Here is a 17860-nt window from a genome sequence, read left to right as displayed (position 1 = left end):
TTAATATTTAATATACTGTGTCATTGGTGGTGTGGCTGCATTGATTTATGATTGCATTTATTTGACAGCGAGCCGGAGAAGTTGAGTTTAATTTTTGGAAATTAACAATGTAGGCGTTCATTCCTTTGTCTTCTACTGTATAAAAGCATCCAAAGAGAAATGATGTTGGTAACATAATTGTTCGCATAAAAGTGCTATTTTAGGTTAAAAAATCTGAACCCCTAAAACTACAAACTAAAATAAAGTTCGATATTATTTTAACGAAACACAAACAAAGGTAAAACTAAAAAAAGATATAAAAAAGTTGTGCAAGTGGAGACTTACATTTTTTTAGAAAAAAAAAAGAAACAAATTTAATAACCAGAATAACAACAATTAACGTGAAAATAATGTTTTTTAAAAGTCTCCAAAAAGTGGAGAGTTCATAATTTGTTAATTTTAGGGGTCAGCAACGACAAAACGATCATTTAGAAACTTTTAAAGATAACTTAGAAATTTTTAATTAATTTCTAGTTAAATTTACTTATAAATATTTATTTACTGTTATGATTTCTTAGCATAATCGTAACTTACAACTGATAAGCACTAGAAGAATCAGCAATAAGACGTATTAATATGTAGTAGATAGCACTGCAAATATCCCCAGTGACTGCTACGCAATAGATTTGACTCGCTTAATCTATGCCATTAAGCAATTATTAACAAAATTTGCATTTTTCGATACAATAACATCTTATGATTATTATTTTACATTCATCGTTAATTTAGTTTTAATAAGTGTTGGTAAATTTTTGCTTTACACACAACCAACTTAACTCAATAAATTCATTTAGCACGCTTTCAAACCATCGCCCACACACGCCGCATAAGCCATCATATGTGGTATTGTATTCTGTTCATAAACGCCTGTGAAGAGATGAGACCACGGACCGGAGGCAAAAACGGCCACATCTTCACCACCATGCGTGGCGCTCTCCAATGGTGCTGTGGCGGGGAAGGTTTTCACACCCGGGCGCACTTTTTTTGGATTACGACGTTTATATTCATTCCTATTATAATAATCCTTGAAACCGGGACCATTGGCATAGCTCAGCGTTAGATAGGGTAGGTCATCAGTACCTTCAGATGGTGCAACATCGAAAATATCGCTATCACGATCCTTGCAAAGAAAGAGAGTAAGAAATTGTAGAAATTTAATTTAAACTTCCCACTTCTTGGTTATATATAATCTTAAATGTAAAAGTATTTAGGCTTATCAGGGTTAAAACATTACATATTTCTGTCTTATCTACTCTCATATAGTATACTCTCTTTTTTACTAAACTCTGTCAGTACACAACGTTTTTCTCATTTTCACTATCTTTCTCTAGATATACATACCTGATAGCCCGAGTAACTGAAGCTGTGCGAATGATCTGCGGTAACAACAATAAGCGTATCCTCCTCCGAAGTCAGTTCACGTGCTGCTTCGATTGCTTTTGAGAACTCGACAGTCTCATCTAAAGCATATTCCGCCATATTTGAATGATGCGCGGTATCAATACGACCGCCTTCGACGAAGAGAAAGAAACCGTTATCGTCCTTTTGTAGCATCTCAATAGCGCGCACGGTCATTTCCTTCAATGTCGGTTGCGTATCGGCCGCGTCCAAGTGATATTCCAAGTGCGAACGCTCGAACAGACCCAACACACGTTTATAAGAATTCAAATTCAAGTTGAGCAACTCATCACGCGTCTCCACATAAGCATTATCCGAAGACTGTTGCAGGTACTCCTCAATCAAATTGCGTGCATCCTGGCGTTTGCCCTTCTTAAAGAACTTCTTGTCTAAAAACTCAAGCTTGCCACCGCCGAAAATCACTTTCAACTGCTTGCCAACCTCACCGTGGATCAGTTGTTGCGCAATGTCCGCTAGACCCGAAACGACGCCACAATCTTCCGCCAATACCACATCATTCTCCCACTCACGATCCGCCACATGCGCATAGACACCTGCCGGCGAGCCGTGTGTGACGCGTGATGTCGTCACTAGACCGGCAGATTTGCCAGCGTCCAACGCCCACTTTGCAATCGAATGCACGTGATTACTCGTATCGGCCATACCCGCGCAATTGGTACGTTCAACGCGTCCATTAACGCCGATCGTGCCGTGATTACCCTTAACACCGCACAGGTAAGCGGTGGATGTGACCGCCGAATCGGGCACTATCGTATTCACCGAGTATGTTTTCGAGAAACCGGTGTAGGGAAATTTCTCGAACGACAACTGTTTCTCGGGACCGCCGAGCAGGGTGCGCGCCACTGTAAACGTCGTCAAGCCCATGCCATCGCCCAGAAAGAGTATAACATTCTTAGCTACACGCCTGTTGGGCTGTGCAGATGCTTGCTGGCGTACAAATTTTTTACACAGCTCCAGCCAAAAGTCACTAGTAAACTCTGCTTCATTGTATGCCTTGTTTGTTGGAAAATGCGGGTGCATAGCGCTTTCCATGCAGTCGTCATTATCTGCTAACAGATCGCAAGCGGCAGTGAGTTCCGCATCGGCAGTGAGTTCCGCATCGGCAGTGAGTCCCGCATCGACAGTGAGTTCCGCATCGGCAGTGTTGTAGTTCGGGAGCGCGACGACCAATAGCAGTAATGCTATGAACTTCGGCAATTTTTGTGTCAGTGGCGACATTTTTAAGAAGACTGCTGTGGAGAACATGCGGATACGTCTTTTATAGGCGACGTGCTCCGATTGCGTTAATCGGTCGAAATTTCCAAAGGCGGTGAATGGGGTGCTACTGTCTTCGGATTGGCTGCGAATGGAATATCAGCGCATTATTGCCCGGCAATCAGACTTGATTAGATTACTAATGCAGTAGAAACCTGTAGAACCCGCACGTGAGTCACGTACTTATATAGGTCGGCTAGTGACGCTCTACAATACGCTACAGTCGTCGTTGTGTCGTAGAGATTTTCGGAAGCGCTGTTGGCGTTTGCAATAAATTAAAAGCTTGCCTTACGTGTTTTCAAAAATTTCGAGTGAAAAGAATATACTCATTTTTGACTTTCAACTTCTGCTTCATGCCAGAAACTCTCTTCTCTATCAAAATTTGAATAAAAATTACGTCACTTTGCAAAAAAAGTCAACAGTAGCATTCGCTTGCGGGTGACGTTCACTTCACTCAGCTCGACTCACTTATTTTCGCCTTGTACGCATATCGTTTAAAGCATGTGCAATCTTCGTTGGTTTCTATTGAGCCTTTTGGTCTGCTTCACAAGTGTAACAACCGCCGATGAATGTAAGTAAATAGAATTTACAATAAAAACATTCGATGACAAAGAAAACAAATGACGTGAAAATTATCAATACATGAAAGTGAAAGGTTTCTCTCGGTCTACTGTGTTAGTGCTTAAAATCGCATATCTTAGATGAGGTTTTCATAGCGCGCATCTAATTAAAAAGTAAACAGTATAAATGCGGTTAAACAATATACGAAAGAGGTAATTAATCGTTTTTTTTTTTTTTTGAAAAGGTATTTTCGTCGCTTAAACAAGCGCGTAGATTATAAAGTAGAGTCCAGTTCTTGTTATTATTTATCATATATTGGCAGTTGTAAATGCATTTCAATGAACTTGAACTGATACGCTTAGCTCTCTTGCACGTTTTGAAGTGAGTTTGTTTAAATTGAGATGGCTTTAGCTGAGTTTATACTTTTTTAACGTGTTACACATATGTTTTCAGACGTGCGCCAGACAAGCTTATTCATAATCAGTGTTTTGTACAATTGTGACATTTCTCTAAAAAGTGGAGAATTATTATGATATAAAAATTTTTAAATTTTTGGCATTATTTCGTCTAATTTTGAATAAGGGTGACTGCTTCGACAAGTCTCCAAAAAGCGGAGAGTTATTAAGATTTGAAAGGTTAAAATTTTTGGCATTAGTTGGGCTAATTATGCATAAGTGTGACTGCTTCGACAAGTCTCCAAAAAGTGGAGACTTATTATTATTTATGAAAATTAAAATCTAAGTTAATAACAGTACAAAATGAAAAAAATGTGCGCCAATTGGCATTAGTTAGCCTAATCATGCATAAGCGCGACTACTTTGACAGCTCTCCAAAAGTGGAGACTTATTATTATTTATGAAAATTAAAATTTAATTTAAAAGCACAAAAGTAAAAAATGAGCGCTAATACCAATTTTACAATTCTACCAAAATGTTGAAATGTGTTTACGATGTATTCTTTATTTTACCATTAAAATAAAAGTTAAAAAACAGATAGTAAATGTTAATGCTTAAACAAATAAAGTCTCCAAAAGTGTAGAGTATGAATTTTGTAAATTTTTATTTTAGAATGCTTCCTTGAGGCTGAGTATTAGAACTCTATAAAAAATGTATGCAATCATGAATTTTACGATAAAAAGTGCGCGACGCTGAATTTACTATATGGCTTCAGTATTGCATTGCCGAAAGTTCTGCGAATAGTTTGTTTTATTTATTTTTAATTCATAAAAATATTTAGCTTTCGGATTAAAAATAGCTAAATTTTATAATATATATTATAATATATTTTTGATGATGATCTATTTGATCTTAAGCAAACAATTGGTAGCAAACTTCGAAATTGAGTGTCTTATAGATTACGCTTCATTACTTCAAATTACATACATAATATTACATATGTTCAACATTTTCAGGTTCTGTGGTCAGATATAAACCAGTTTTAACCAATATTAAAATTTTGTTTCACTCATGTTCCATTTTATTTCGTGTTTCATTCATGAAACTTTAATTTTCCGAAAATGTTGTTACGTTATTTTGCATTTCAGGTGACGATACATGCTTATTTGGGCTTAAGAATATATTCGTATGGTAACTGTTTATGTACTTATGTAAAAAAAATATATTATCTACAATTGTTGCCATTAAGAACTGTTCAGAAATCAGATCACTGTGAGTTTTGTAGAACATTAATTTTCTTGCAAAATCGATATATTTTTTAATGTAGTTGGAAGCGAGTTATGAAATTCTCTACGCGATAATAAGAACAAAATAAAATAGTTCGATTGTTTGATCCACTATATACAGTAGTCATGTAACATTGACTTCCATTATACCTTTCTGTTTGAACGTACTTAAAATAGGTATTATTGCGGTTTTAATTACCCGATTCGATCTATATAGCTTATTTCTCACTGGTTCTTGTTTTATGGTGTAAAGAAAAAAACTCGAAAAAGTTTAAAAGCTATTTTACGTGGAGCACTAACTATGTCAAAAGTTTTTCTATTCATCGCAAGATCTGCTAGATGAGACTCCACTAACAACTTTCATGCAGTCGGTTATTTTCTCAAGATTTGTGTATACTTTATACAGTTATTCTGTATATACCTAAACTTACAGATCATCCACGATTACTTTTTCCACTTCCACGTAACGCGAAATCCGCGAGAGCCAAAGCAGAGCGAACAACGGAATATTGGGTAGATAAAGCACAAAGCATACTCGCCAACAAACTAGAGCAGTCATCGCGGCTCAACACGAATCGTGCCAAAAATATCATATTCTTTCTTGGCGATGGCATGTCGGTGCATACAATAACCGCAACACGTGCCTTCCTCGGCGATATCTCCGAACAAGTCTCATTTGAAAAATTCCCCTACACAGGCCTCTCCAAAACTTACTCAATCAACAAGCTTGTACCAGATTCCGCCAGCACGTCAACCGCATACCTGTCGGGCGTTAAGGCTAATTACGGTACGATCGGTGTGACAGCCCAAGTGCCGAAGAGTGATTGTGAAGCGGCCATAGATAAGCGAACACATACAGAAAGCATTGCAAAATGGGCCCAAGACGCTGGCAAATGGGCAGGTTTGGTGACAACAGCGCGTGTCACACACGCTTCACCAGCTGGTATGTATGCGCATACTGCCAACCGTGATTGGGAGACTAATTCAAAGATCAAGTCTAGTGGTTGTGTTTCTGGCAGGAAGCATAATGTGGACATTGCAAGACAACTAGTTGAATGGCCTGTTGGTAAGAATTTGCGCGTAATTATGGGTGGTGGACGACGTAACTTCATCGATAAAAAGAAACATGATGAAGAGGGTATTAAAGGAAAACGTAGCGATGGACGCAATTTGACCGCAGAGTGGCTAGCAGACAAATATGAACAAGGCGCAAGCGCGGCATATGTGTGGAATAAGAATGGGCTACTGAATGTGAATCTTGATAAAACAGAGTATTTGCTGGGGCTTTTTAGCTCATCCCATTGTCCGTACCATGGTGACTTGGAGCGTGAGGGCTTAACAGAGACAGTGCCATCGTTGAGAAAAATGACCGAAGCGGCCATACAGCTATTGCGTAATAATGATAAGGGTTACTTCTTATTTGTCGAAGGCGCACGTATCGATATGGCTCATCATAGCAACCGACCCCATCGCTCATTTGAGGATACGGCAGAGTTTGCGCGCGCCATAGAATTGGCACGAAAAATGACAAACGAAGAAGACACACTGATTGTGGTGACATCAGATCATTCGCATACTATGACAATTAACGGTTATCCGGTAAGTTTTTCTTTTCTCTTAACATGTTGCACAGAATATAAAATATAATAAAATATAAAGATGGTTCCTAACCCCTAAAAATAAAAGAGTATATAGAGTTATATCTACCAAATATTCAGAACGACGAAATTCTTTGGTTTAGATATGAATTGCATTCTCTTGTTCGTCCGTGCACTTAATAAGTGGAGTAAAAATCTCTTTTCGAGATCCCATACTCTTAGTTACATATCTGCTTTCTAGTTGGGTATTGAAATTAAGCTTGATAATGTCGGATTAACTCGAAAAATAGACCACAACTTCTGAAAGTATGTGAGGTCCACCCGCCATTAAGCTCTTTCATAAAAACTACGGACAACATAGAGTTAAGTCAATCTGTAAAAATTGCCAAGAGTGAAACCAATCTTCTCTTCAACGGTATTCCTACATATGTGAAGCCTGAAAGGACCAAGATAAGTGTAGATCCCAAGGGTAACTTAAGAAAAGAACTGTTGGTAATACTTGTAATTCCAGTTAAAAAAAAAAACATTACCCAAATATTGTTTAGGAATATTAACGTAAAGATAGATCTTGACCGGATAGAAGTTCTGATCCAGTCCAGCTTATATCCATCTGTAGTATGAAGGGACAGCTGTTGGATATCAACGGTCAATATCTTTTGCTATTCCATATATATTGGATTCACTTCAGTCCCAAACACCTAGAAATGTCTTTCAAATCTATTCAAGAAAGCTGGCTTTGTACTACTTTATTTGGCTAGGTCTGACTTATTATTTAGTGAAAGCAATCCACAACTTGCTATCTACATTTACAAGGAATATATAGATAACAGTCTTTCCAGTGAAATTTGGACAGTTTACCTCGAATCCTATAAGGTTAGAAGAACGGTGCTTCCCTAAATTTTTCTATTTCAAAGTCATTTAAATGATCGCTAATTCCTTCTAAATTCATAGAGTACATAATATTTTATTCCTTAACTAGCTTATATTTTCTATAACCTTTTCTACTTTTACATACTTAAAGACACGCGGTTCAGATATCTTCGGTCTTGCGCCGATGACAGCCGATGACAACCTACCATACACCATACTCTCCTACGCCAATGGTCCCGGTTTCTCGAAGACCTATTCTACAAATACAGGTCGTCGCGATTTGAGCGACGCTGATTTTGATGACCCGAAATATAGATATATGGCCACCGTACCCTTGGACTCAGAAACACATGGTGGTGATGATGTAGGCGTCTTCGCTTCCGGTCCATACGCTCACTACTTCTCGGGAAATTATGAACAGACAATTATACCCGCGCTGATGGGGTATGCAGCCGATATTGGTCCCTTCGCGAAATCCGCTTTGGCGGATGCCGAGGCGATGGAGCCAACGATGGAACCAGCGATGGAACCAACGATGGAACCAACGAAAAACGTTAGCTTAGTCAACAAAGGAATGAAGGCAAGCAGGGAATAACGTTTATTGTAAGATTATTTTCTAAAAATAGTTTCATTTAAATAAATTTAGGTGCAATCAAGTGCAGCATACAAGTTCGTTTTACTAAGTATACTCGAAGTCGTTTTATTTCGCCCACAAAATTCAAGTTGGTCCTAAATTTTTACTGTGGATGTGTAAGTGTGTGTGGAACGTTTATTTACCTGTGCTTGTGGCATGCAACTTATGTGGTTACCGTACTACCAAACTGATCCTAAGTAAATACAACGAATTTAATAAAGTTTCAAGTGTTTATCGTTAGTTTGGTCAACGCTTCGGGGGTAAACTTTTTCTTCGCCACTTTATAACGGTATACATATGTATATAGCTGCAAGGTTCAGCACAGTTAAGGTGAAAGGCCACTACAATAAACCACAACATCAATGGCAAACCAAAGTGTAGGTGTCAAAGTTGCATGAGCATCGGTGGCTAACGGAAGAGTCCTTCAAGGTAAAGTTGAAGTTTTTGGGGATACTCTGCCACAAAATGAAACTATTGTTGTGAGGAGTCACTAGCTGCACACATGGGGTTGCAGTGTCAATATTTGTATGAAAGTTGTATGATTGAATATTTTGTTATACACACACATGTGTACATATAAATAGGTGTGTGTGTTTGTGTGCAAGTATTTATTTTGGAGCCATCAAAGTGCAAAGTAAATGAAAATGTAATCTTTGACTTGCAGCTGGAAGTGTCTGGCAGTCAAGATGCAGTATAAACACCAATAAATGTTGCACATACGCACATACACATGTATACACACATGACGGTAGTTGTGCTTTCTGCTATGTGGCGACTCCTATCATCGAGTTCCTTAAGTGTTGCCTGTGGCTCATCGCAGAGACTTTAACTTGTTGCGGTTTGCATTTGCAGGTGGTGTGTTGGATAAACAATGTGGTGAACGTGTTGAGTTGATGAAGTTGGAAAATTTCAAATTTTTATTTAGCATATAAATGTATTGCAATACTTCAAAAAGTAATTAAATGTGCAAATGCGTTTATGTATATCTTTTGGTATAAGTACTAAATATTCGAAAATAAGAAATTTTTAAAAGAATTGTAGAAGATTTGGAAGCATTTAACATTAGAGCGGGTCAATAAATGCCAGGAAGCTAAAGCAAATGGCGATGGTGCAGGAAGTGAGTAAAATCCAAAAAAAATATAAACTAATTCCACTTCTTTATTTTATTTCTTTTACCTTATATTTATAGATGGCAACTCTATTTCAAAGGGTGACGGTGGGGAAAACGTATCGAATATATCCTGGAAAGCTTTCTGAAAAGAATTATGTTTGGTGCACATATTCTAAAATTTTCAATTATTTTTTGATAGATGGCAACCCTGTTACACAATACTTTTATATTAAAGATTTTCCAAATACTCTCCGGAAGCAAAGTATCAGTTAATTTTTTCTATCAGTGGCAACTCTGTATCTAAAAATTTCTAGAAGGCTTTCATAGATACATGTCTAATTTCCTTATTAAAAGTTCGAGACTAAATTAATTTCTATTACACTATTTCAATAAATGTTTTTTTTTGATATCTATAAGCTGATTTTTTATTAGTGGCAACCCTGGTTCACAAAACTTGAATGAAATACCGAATTCTTCCCGGGAAGGTTTCATAGATACCTAATTTTTTCTGTAAGAGTTCTAAACTAAATTATTTTCTATTTCATAACTTGAACAGGTGGTAACCCTGTTAAAAATTGTATTAATTAAAGATTTTAAATACATTTTTCGTATGGCACCGTGGCACCTACATATAGTCTTTATGATATTTATTAGATAACTGTTTTTAGCAGTGGCAACTTCAAAAAATTTTAAACGAATGGCTCGGAGAATTTTTCATTTAAGGAACATAAGATTGTCTAAGTGCTAATTTATGGAAAACTCTCCAAAAGAATTTCTACTGCACCTTGCAGGTATCTTTCAAACTTCTTAATTTCACTTTTTCCATGGGTGGCAACTTTGTTGAAAAATATGTTTAAATTAACAGCTTCTCAGAGGTTTCCTGGCACATTTTTAATATGTTTTTTGGGGTATTTAACAGCGCACTTTTTCTTTCAGTGGCAACTCTGCTTCGAAAAACTCTAAATCAAAGACGCTCCGAATTCCTTCTGAATAGTTTACACAGTTTGGAAAATACTTATTGTGATACTTTGAATTAAATTTTTTCGTTATATGGTAACTCTATTAAAAAATAGTTGATATATCTAAAACAAAACTTTCCAAGACACTTTCCTTTGTTATTTTCTCTTTATTTGACACTCATTTTTCGACATTTGAAAGTTTACTTTTGCGATTAGTGGCAACTCTTTTACAAAATATGATTAATATGACAGTTTCTGGAAGACTTTTCGGAGGAATCGTGCCAATATTTTCAGTTTATTTATTCTTTTTTTATAATGACACCCTTAGAATATTTTCTGTCAAGTCCTAAAATTGTACTGTCTGTTTAAGTTTTTTGAAAAGCAAGCGAAGACCTACATACGAATATATCTCGCTAATCAATTGTGTTTCCAAGTCTTGGTTATTGCTTACAGAAGGATCAATCCTTAATGAATAGCTTGAGCATTCATAAATGGAACGAAGCTGTTTGAACCCAATCTTCTTGCCAGCACGATCCATTTTGTGAGATGTTAGGTTAAAATTTCTTAGGTGTCAGCAATCTTTTCTCTGTAATTCACTTTTTTAATGTCAACCTTATGAAATCAACCTCAAATTTGTCAGGATAAGTGATACCACTTTTTTTTGTACTTTTTTGTTCAAAGAAATAAAGTTTCAGCAGTGTCATATGTAGATGCACAACAGTGCCCTTCATTGAATCATTCACTGTATTTACATATTATACTTATACTTACCATATAATATCAGAATGCAAATAACTCACTATATCGTTATATAGTATATCTACCATTAATATACATACATACATCCAAATGTAAGCCACGAGCATCCAGATACGTTAAGTGATTCCCAAACGAAGGAACAAATGTAACAAGTACCACTGATAAAATCTCCCATTATCTTAATCTGCATCGCAAAGCGAATTTCGAGTATTAATTATGGAAACAATGCACTCGTGTATATGTACATAAACATATTTATAAATATCTGCAGGGAGCATTATTACCAGTAATTCGCGCGATCGCTTGCCTTGTTGTGTAGAAATATTGTCATCAGCTTATTGGCTTTGGCACAACAATTGCTTTAGATGTTGGAGTTAGATATAGTGAGCGCGGTGAGTAGCTCAGGGAGAAACAGCTGCTAAGCTTCATTGGTGCATACAATACAGCGGTGGTATTATTTACGAAGTAAGGTGCCGACAGGCTTGAGTGATAAAGTGAGATTGCAGAATGTGAAAGTAGAGTAGAGTAAGCAGGAGAACAACAGAAGATTTCTCAAGCGTAAAATTTTTTGCGTTCTCTAATTACGCAGCTGCAAGGAACCAAGAAAAGATGTAGTACATATATACATTCTTAGTTGTATATTCGACTATCCGATGAAGAAGAAAATCGTTTCTAATCAACTATTTTTTACCCAGAGCCAAAAGTCATATGGCATGAAGGAACAAGGCTGGGTAGTTAGGTTATAAAAACCAAAATAATACTTTTTGGTCAGTGGTCGTAATATTCCTAATATATTGCCGAGTCCGACGCTGAAAACAAACAGAGATGTTCCCGAAGCTTCTTAAAAATACTCGTACTCTTATACAGGATTTTCCAATAAGAGTGATATGATTTCTTTTCAAAAACAAAAAAAAACGCATTAATTGTTAAGGAAATTCAAATCTTTTTTTTTAATGTGAAGTACAACCGATACAATTAAGTTCAGAATATAATATTAATCAAATGACATCCATGATTTTTTTGCAGGCACGATTTCGATGAATATAGTTTTCAGGTAATTTTTCCACTAAAAAAAGCACGTTCAATATTTACTCTTGAAGTTTGAAGAAAGTCTGGTTCTTTGTTAAAGACCAATGACTTCAAATAACTCCACAATGAGTAGTGTAATGGTGTTAAATAACAACTCCTTGGAGACCACACATGCTCCATTTTCTGATATAACCGAATCTCAAATCTTAACCCCGTCTTGTTGTCAATATCAACTTCTTTCAATTGGTTATCATCGATCTATTCAGCTCACCGTTGGCCGTAACGGTGTCACCAGCTTCATTTCGAAAGACGTGCGGACCGTTGATTCCACCAGACCAAAAACCACACCTATGTAACTGCAAATTTTGCTGAATATAATGGTTTTACATGAATAATATGTGCATTTTATTCCCACCAGAATCGAAATTTTTGTTCATTTGCAGCACCACTCAGATGAAAGTGAGCCTAATCGGAAGAGATGATTTTCTTAAAAAATCGCTTTCGTTTTCAAGTTGTTCCAAGCCAAAATCGGCAAATTCACGAGGTTTACGACGCTTTAACGGCTTCAGTTCTTGAGTAGAACAATTTTACCGCCAGGTTGTGGTTTGAGACAGTCCTAATTCTTGAGAACATCTTGGAATCGACAATTTGCTGTCTTTAGCAGCATCTGCCTGAACGGTCGCAATATTTTCATTACTTCGAGCGGTCCTCTGTCTTATGGCACTTGAACGAACTTGAAAAAAATTACTATCGAAATTTTGAATAATTCGACGAAAAAGCATAGGTGGACCAAAAATGCAAAAGCGCAAGAAAATTTGCAATTTGACAACGATTAGTTTGATAATAAAGATGAATTGTATATCTTTCTACTATGAAATTATAAACATTACTGAATACACTGATAAAAATTACAAGTCATATTCGAAAATCCGGTATATGTACTTGTAACTAAATAATAGGGATTTTTTAGTCACTGATTGAGTGTTGAGATAGATTGTTAGATTGCTCTAAAAAGGCTACGATAGAGTAAAACCTCTCTTGGTTTCAAAATTTTTCTGGTTACGACTGTAGAAATTTTTTAAAATGTCCATCTTCAGTTCTCGGTGTTTACAGGCTATGAGTTATGAGCTACGAGTTATGGTCATCTGTTTAGTGTGGGCTTGTTTTTAACAGTTTTTGTATTCAGTTATTAAAAAATGAGAGGAAGAGCGACTGGTTACTAGAGATTGCTGTTCAAATATTGGTATTTAAGAGAGTCTTCTAATATTTCAAGGCTAATATATGACACTTGGGTAGCTACTACCTGAATTGCAATTACTTTCTAATTTACATGTTTAGATTAAATTCCGTTCGCTAAGACGCCTAACTGCTGTACCAAAAAGAGAACGGGAACGGCATAAAAAGCATTTTTGGACTGAATTTTGCAAAAAAATAATTTTTATAAACCTGAAAATGTTTGTCTTTTGCCGTACAAATAATCTCGTTTACAGGAATAAACCTTGGGTACAACCTGAAACGAAGCTCGGCGCTCTATAAAGCACTGCAATGTGGGTGTGAGTTATTCCTATAGTAAACTGCGGTTCTGTGTATTCACTAATACAGTACCTGCTGCTTCTATTGTGGTTAATGTTGCGTTGTTGTAGTTGTTGTTATCAATGTCACATGCAGATGATATCAGCTCAAATAGCAGCAAATAACAACAAGAAGCGCTTATACTGCGATGAGTACAAGTATGTCATAGACACACACACACACTCAAAAACTAAACCAAGTCAACGTGGTGCGAACTGGTCCCAAAACAAGAAACAAAAACAACTACTTCACAACTAACAACAAGCGATAGCTGCTGCTGTTGTTGCAACAGCGTAAAGTTTTATCAGCGCGACGTGCGAAATTTTGACAAGGGTACGTGCTCCCAACTAAGCATGTTGTTGCTACACCACGTGCCACACTTTGAATGTACCATGTACGCCTTGTAACAATTGCCGCTGTCACCGACACCATCTCCGCCACCATAACCACCGCCACCGCCAACACCACGGAGTGCTCGCATGTGACACTTGCGTCTGTGTTGTCCCTTGCTGGTTCACCAAACGGCCACGTGAGTGTGGCTGTGTTTGTGTGACTTTCTGTGTGAGGTTCATTTCTTTCAACCCATTCCATTCAAATCGACGGTGATGTGCTGTGAATTGAAAAACCACAACATAAAGGACATCAGTGAATGTTAGATAAATTAAATTTTGTGGCTGAATGTAGGCAATCAATGATCGGAGTGCATAGGATATTGGTGTGGGCTCCGAGGAAAAGCAGGTTTATTGTGTGCCAAAGCTATACCTGATTGCGAAAGAAAGGGCGAAATTAGCGTAGTAGTTTGTTGTAAACATTTTTTATATTGACTGCTTGTAATATTCGTATTAATTTTGTATACATGAGAGTTTCTTGGTAGAATAATGTTGTTTTGTTGTTTGTTTAGGAAGCAACATTTACTTCAGGGTACAATTCGCATGAGTTTTATTGAGGCACTGCTTTGGAATGTATTTTATATTAATATTTATAAGATCCCAGTACCTTTAGAATTAGTTTAGCTTTTTTTAAATTAGGTTTGTTAACATTTAGAGATTTATTGAAGTTTCCAGTGAAACCTAGAGCACTGAATAGTCTTATATATACATATAAAAGGTATCAAAAAAGCTTAGCCTTCGGAAAAGAGAGGACCGATTCCTCTTTGGGTTTGCTTTCACCTCTGTCAGGATTCATAGCCGTTATCGACGCATCAGAGGGTCCTGAGACTTACGATGCATTCGCTGTCTTTTGCCTGATTTCAATATTTAGCTGCGGTGTTTAAAATACGATCCATCGAATTACCGATATTACCGATGATCCAAATTTGACCACACTTTCAAATCATTTTTGGTAAAAACTATATATACATATATATAACATTTTATCGCCTCGATGAATTTGTTCAATTATAATCAAGGTAAAAGAACTCTAACGAATTATTTTTAACTACCTCAAATAAAATTTTGTACGGCTTATTGGATTTATTTGTAAAATACGGAACTCATAGTATAAAGTGCGAAGTGGATGTCTTCCTTTTCCTCTGCTTCCCCCGGCGGGTACTGCGCCGAATACTTTCAGAGCTGGAGTGTTTTCATCCATATGGACGACATGACCTAGCCAGTGTAGCCATTATCTCGTAAGTCGCTAAACTATTTCAAAGTCATCCTCTGCATAATATCGTCTTTGTTCGTCGACAGAGGGCTTTAGTTCTGAATTGTCTACCCAGTCCGAAGTAGCACCTGTTGGCAAGAGTTACAAATAGTATTGAAAAATGCCATTACCGTTCCAATCGACTGCTTTAGTAATCGGGAATTCACGTTCTATATGTAAAAGCTTAAGGGTGTTAGAAAGATAAGAGCTATTACTAATTAAACTTCTCAGACTATTTTGTGATTTGTCTAGATGTTATTTGGGAAGAAAATACTCCATATTTTATAGTTTCCCACGATAAAGACAAAAGCGCAAACCAGCGACTAGCAATATCAATAGTGTTTATGGTCATGATACTGTAACAGCGTATCAGACGAAATTTCGGTTTCATCGATTCTGTTCCGATAATATTGGTAATTTGCTTGGTATACCAAGCTCTGGAAACACAGTTGCCGAAAATATCGATAAAACAATGGTAGTAGTTCAATCCAACCGTTAAAACAGCGTCGTTTAGAACTTTCGCGGAGATTGGTTACACAAAGAAGCTCGATTTATGGGTGCCACACGAGTTAACGCAAGAAAATCGGTTCGCGCTGGTGAACCGCAACAAAATCGTTATATAGTATTTCTGAAGCGGATAGTTACTGTTGATGAAAAGTGAGTCACTTACGACAAAGTCAAATAAAAACAGTCGTGGTCGAGTCGCAGATAGCCGCCAAAACGTGTTCAAAACAGGATCAGTAAAGTTTTGCGATGTGTGTGGTCGAGTTGGCAAAAAATCACATACCTTGAGCTCCTCCTCTATCTTAACAATTGCACCGTCTGAAGGAATTGTGTTCCTTTACGGCAGCGGTTCTTAGAGCTTTGTTCTTGTGCATCCACCTTATAGTCTGAACTTCGTCCGAAGTGAGTATTACCTCTTACTGCCTATTGCATTTGATTTTGCTGGTGAAAATTGGCTGTACCAATTTGTTTGCTCCAGCTCAAAGGATTCGTAGGTAAAAAAGTAGCTAGAACTCGTCTAAGGTCTTTAATTCTTTGAATACTGCACAGTTGACATTCCTTGTCGATAAATAAATCGTTACTATAAATTTACAAACTAATATATATTAATTCTATTAATTGTAATTTATAAATTTACCCATAAAGTGAAGAAAATATAGATTGAAGCGCGAAAATTTAACACGATCTAAATATGGATTTCATTCGAAACTTAAACATTTTAAACTAACAAATAGAGGTTATGCCTAAGCTTCCACAAGCTAAAAGTCACTGAATAAAAGCAAGAATCTCAACAAACCGCCACTCACGTTTTGTTACCTCAACGTCTTTGATGTTGTTGCAATTGTTGTGTTAGAGCGATTTCGTTGAGGGTGGTGGTTGTTTTACTGTCGCCCTTATACGTATGTATGTATTTTTTATTGTTTTAGAGTTTGTCATAATTTAGCTTTGTTTTGATTGCATTGAAAACATTTTCGTTATACTTGCTAAAGCACGGCATACAAATCTTTGCCGCTTTCGTGAAGCCCGTCCCCAACCACAGCTTCACTTCGCCGCGCAGAGCTCTTCAGGCTCTTCGCGCACCCACACTCTCGCAACGACGACAAGTTACCCACTTTGCTGGCACTTAAGCGCCACTCCATTCTCGCTCACACCCGAGCTGCGCTCTTTACTTCTTTGCTTTGGCCGCCTTTGAGTCTTTTGCTTTAATTGGCTTTTTTCTGCGCCGCGTGTGCAACAACGCCAACAAAAAGCAAAAAAAGCTGCCCTGAGCGGCTGCTGTTATATTGTATACCTATGTAACTAACATGCAAACCGCGCTCACACACACACATACATGCACAAAGCGTGTTGCAAGAAAGTCGCACTCATTAAACATTTACTTTTGACTTTTGTTGTTTGTCGGCACAAACTTTTTGATGTTGACAAAGCAAAAAAAAAAGCAAACGTCACCAAAGGTTAATGGAAGCGGTGCAGTATCCTTAGGGGCTGGAGACACCGAAAATCCCAAAGTAACAGTGGCCGAAAAGCGATTTCCTGGGCTAATGAACTGTTTACAGAGGTTTTGTGCTTTACTGAAACAGGAATTTTATGCTGAGATTTGGAGTCCTCATGGTGACGGTGGTGTTCTATAGCTCATCAGAAGCTATTCTTTAAGCAAATGGAAAATCGTTATGATAACATTATCTCAACAGAAGCAGTTTAAAACAATTCGACTTTCTAAATAACTTCATCTGGTTTTCTAGTTAAAATTCTCCAACCTGAAATAGAGGTTTCGAAGTCCTATAATACGTTACGAAATTAATTTACAACTTAATACTGATTGCAGGTATTGTTATAAGCTATTTGATCAGATACACCTTTGTTTTCCCTACTTTAACTTAGTTAGACTCTAGTATCAGTAATGAAGAATATTTACTTCATATATGCCATAGAAATTCATTATCGACTCGACTGAAACTCTGTTGAAAAAGTTCTCAAATCGACTTCCTAATGACTCAGCATCCTATAGAAAAGTTATAGAAGTTCTCCTATTACTGTCACTTGAGAGTCCTGAGAATAGAAGCATCATAGTTTTTTTTATCAAAAGCATCTTTATCCTTGGCTGCTAATTTACTCAAACTCAAAAGCATTTTTGGGGCTTTGTACTCAGTGCCAGTTAAAAAAGAAATGTACTAGTCCTTACCATAAACTGCTAAGTGTTTTTGAGGAAATTTTTTGATAGACAAACAT

The 17860-nt window shown here is 37.0% G+C and overlaps 2 protein-coding genes across 2 annotated transcripts; one reads left to right on the top strand and one right to left on the bottom strand.

Moving 5' to 3' along the window:
- Positions 1–590: 590 nt before the first annotated feature.
- LOC125778722 (membrane-bound alkaline phosphatase-like) lies at positions 591–2703 on the bottom strand. The gene is made up of 2 exons (XM_049457845.1): positions 1381–2703; positions 591–1159 (listed from the first exon to the last, which is right to left on the bottom strand). The coding sequence occupies exons 1-2, from the start codon at positions 2701–2703 to the stop codon at positions 830–832; spliced, it is 1653 nt and encodes a 550-aa protein (XP_049313802.1). The 3' UTR covers positions 591–829.
- Positions 2704–3145: 442 nt separating this feature from the next.
- LOC105224767 (alkaline phosphatase-like) lies at positions 3146–8333 on the top strand. The gene is made up of 4 exons (XM_049457843.1): positions 3146–3283; positions 5388–6553; positions 7574–8002; positions 8069–8333. The coding sequence occupies exons 1-4, from the start codon at positions 3214–3216 to the stop codon at positions 8153–8155; spliced, it is 1752 nt and encodes a 583-aa protein (XP_049313800.1). The 5' UTR covers positions 3146–3213; the 3' UTR covers positions 8156–8333.
- Positions 8334–17860: the final 9527 nt, after the last annotated feature.

Source organism: Bactrocera dorsalis, chromosome 5 (genome assembly GCF_023373825.1).
Source record: "Bactrocera dorsalis isolate Fly_Bdor chromosome 5, ASM2337382v1, whole genome shotgun sequence".
Classification (NCBI taxonomy): Eukaryota; Metazoa; Arthropoda; class Insecta; order Diptera; family Tephritidae; genus Bactrocera; species Bactrocera dorsalis.
This window is presented reverse-complemented; position numbering and strand designations above follow the sequence as displayed.

What these genes read in the sequence shown, in the direction of transcription:
- LOC125778722 (XM_049457845.1), bottom strand. Translation starts at nt 2,703, where the DNA reads ATGTTCTCCACAGCAGTCTTCTTAAAAATGTCGCCACTGACACAAAAA. An exon ending in TCAGTTACTCGGGCTATCAG is followed by an intron (nt 1,160 to 1,380) that starts GTATGTATATCT and finishes TTTCTTTGCAAG; the next exon opens with GATCGTGATAGCGATATTTT.
- LOC105224767 (XM_049457843.1), top strand. Translation starts at nt 3,214, where the DNA reads ATGTGCAATCTTCGTTGGTTTCTATTGAGCCTTTTGGTCTGCTTCACA. An exon ending in TGACAATTAACGGTTATCCG is followed by an intron (nt 6,554 to 7,573) that starts GTAAGTTTTTCT and finishes ACATACTTAAAG; the next exon opens with ACACGCGGTTCAGATATCTT. An exon ending in TAGTCAACAAAGGAATGAAG is followed by an intron (nt 8,003 to 8,068) that starts GCAAGCAGGGAA and finishes AAATAAATTTAG; the next exon opens with GTGCAATCAAGTGCAGCATA.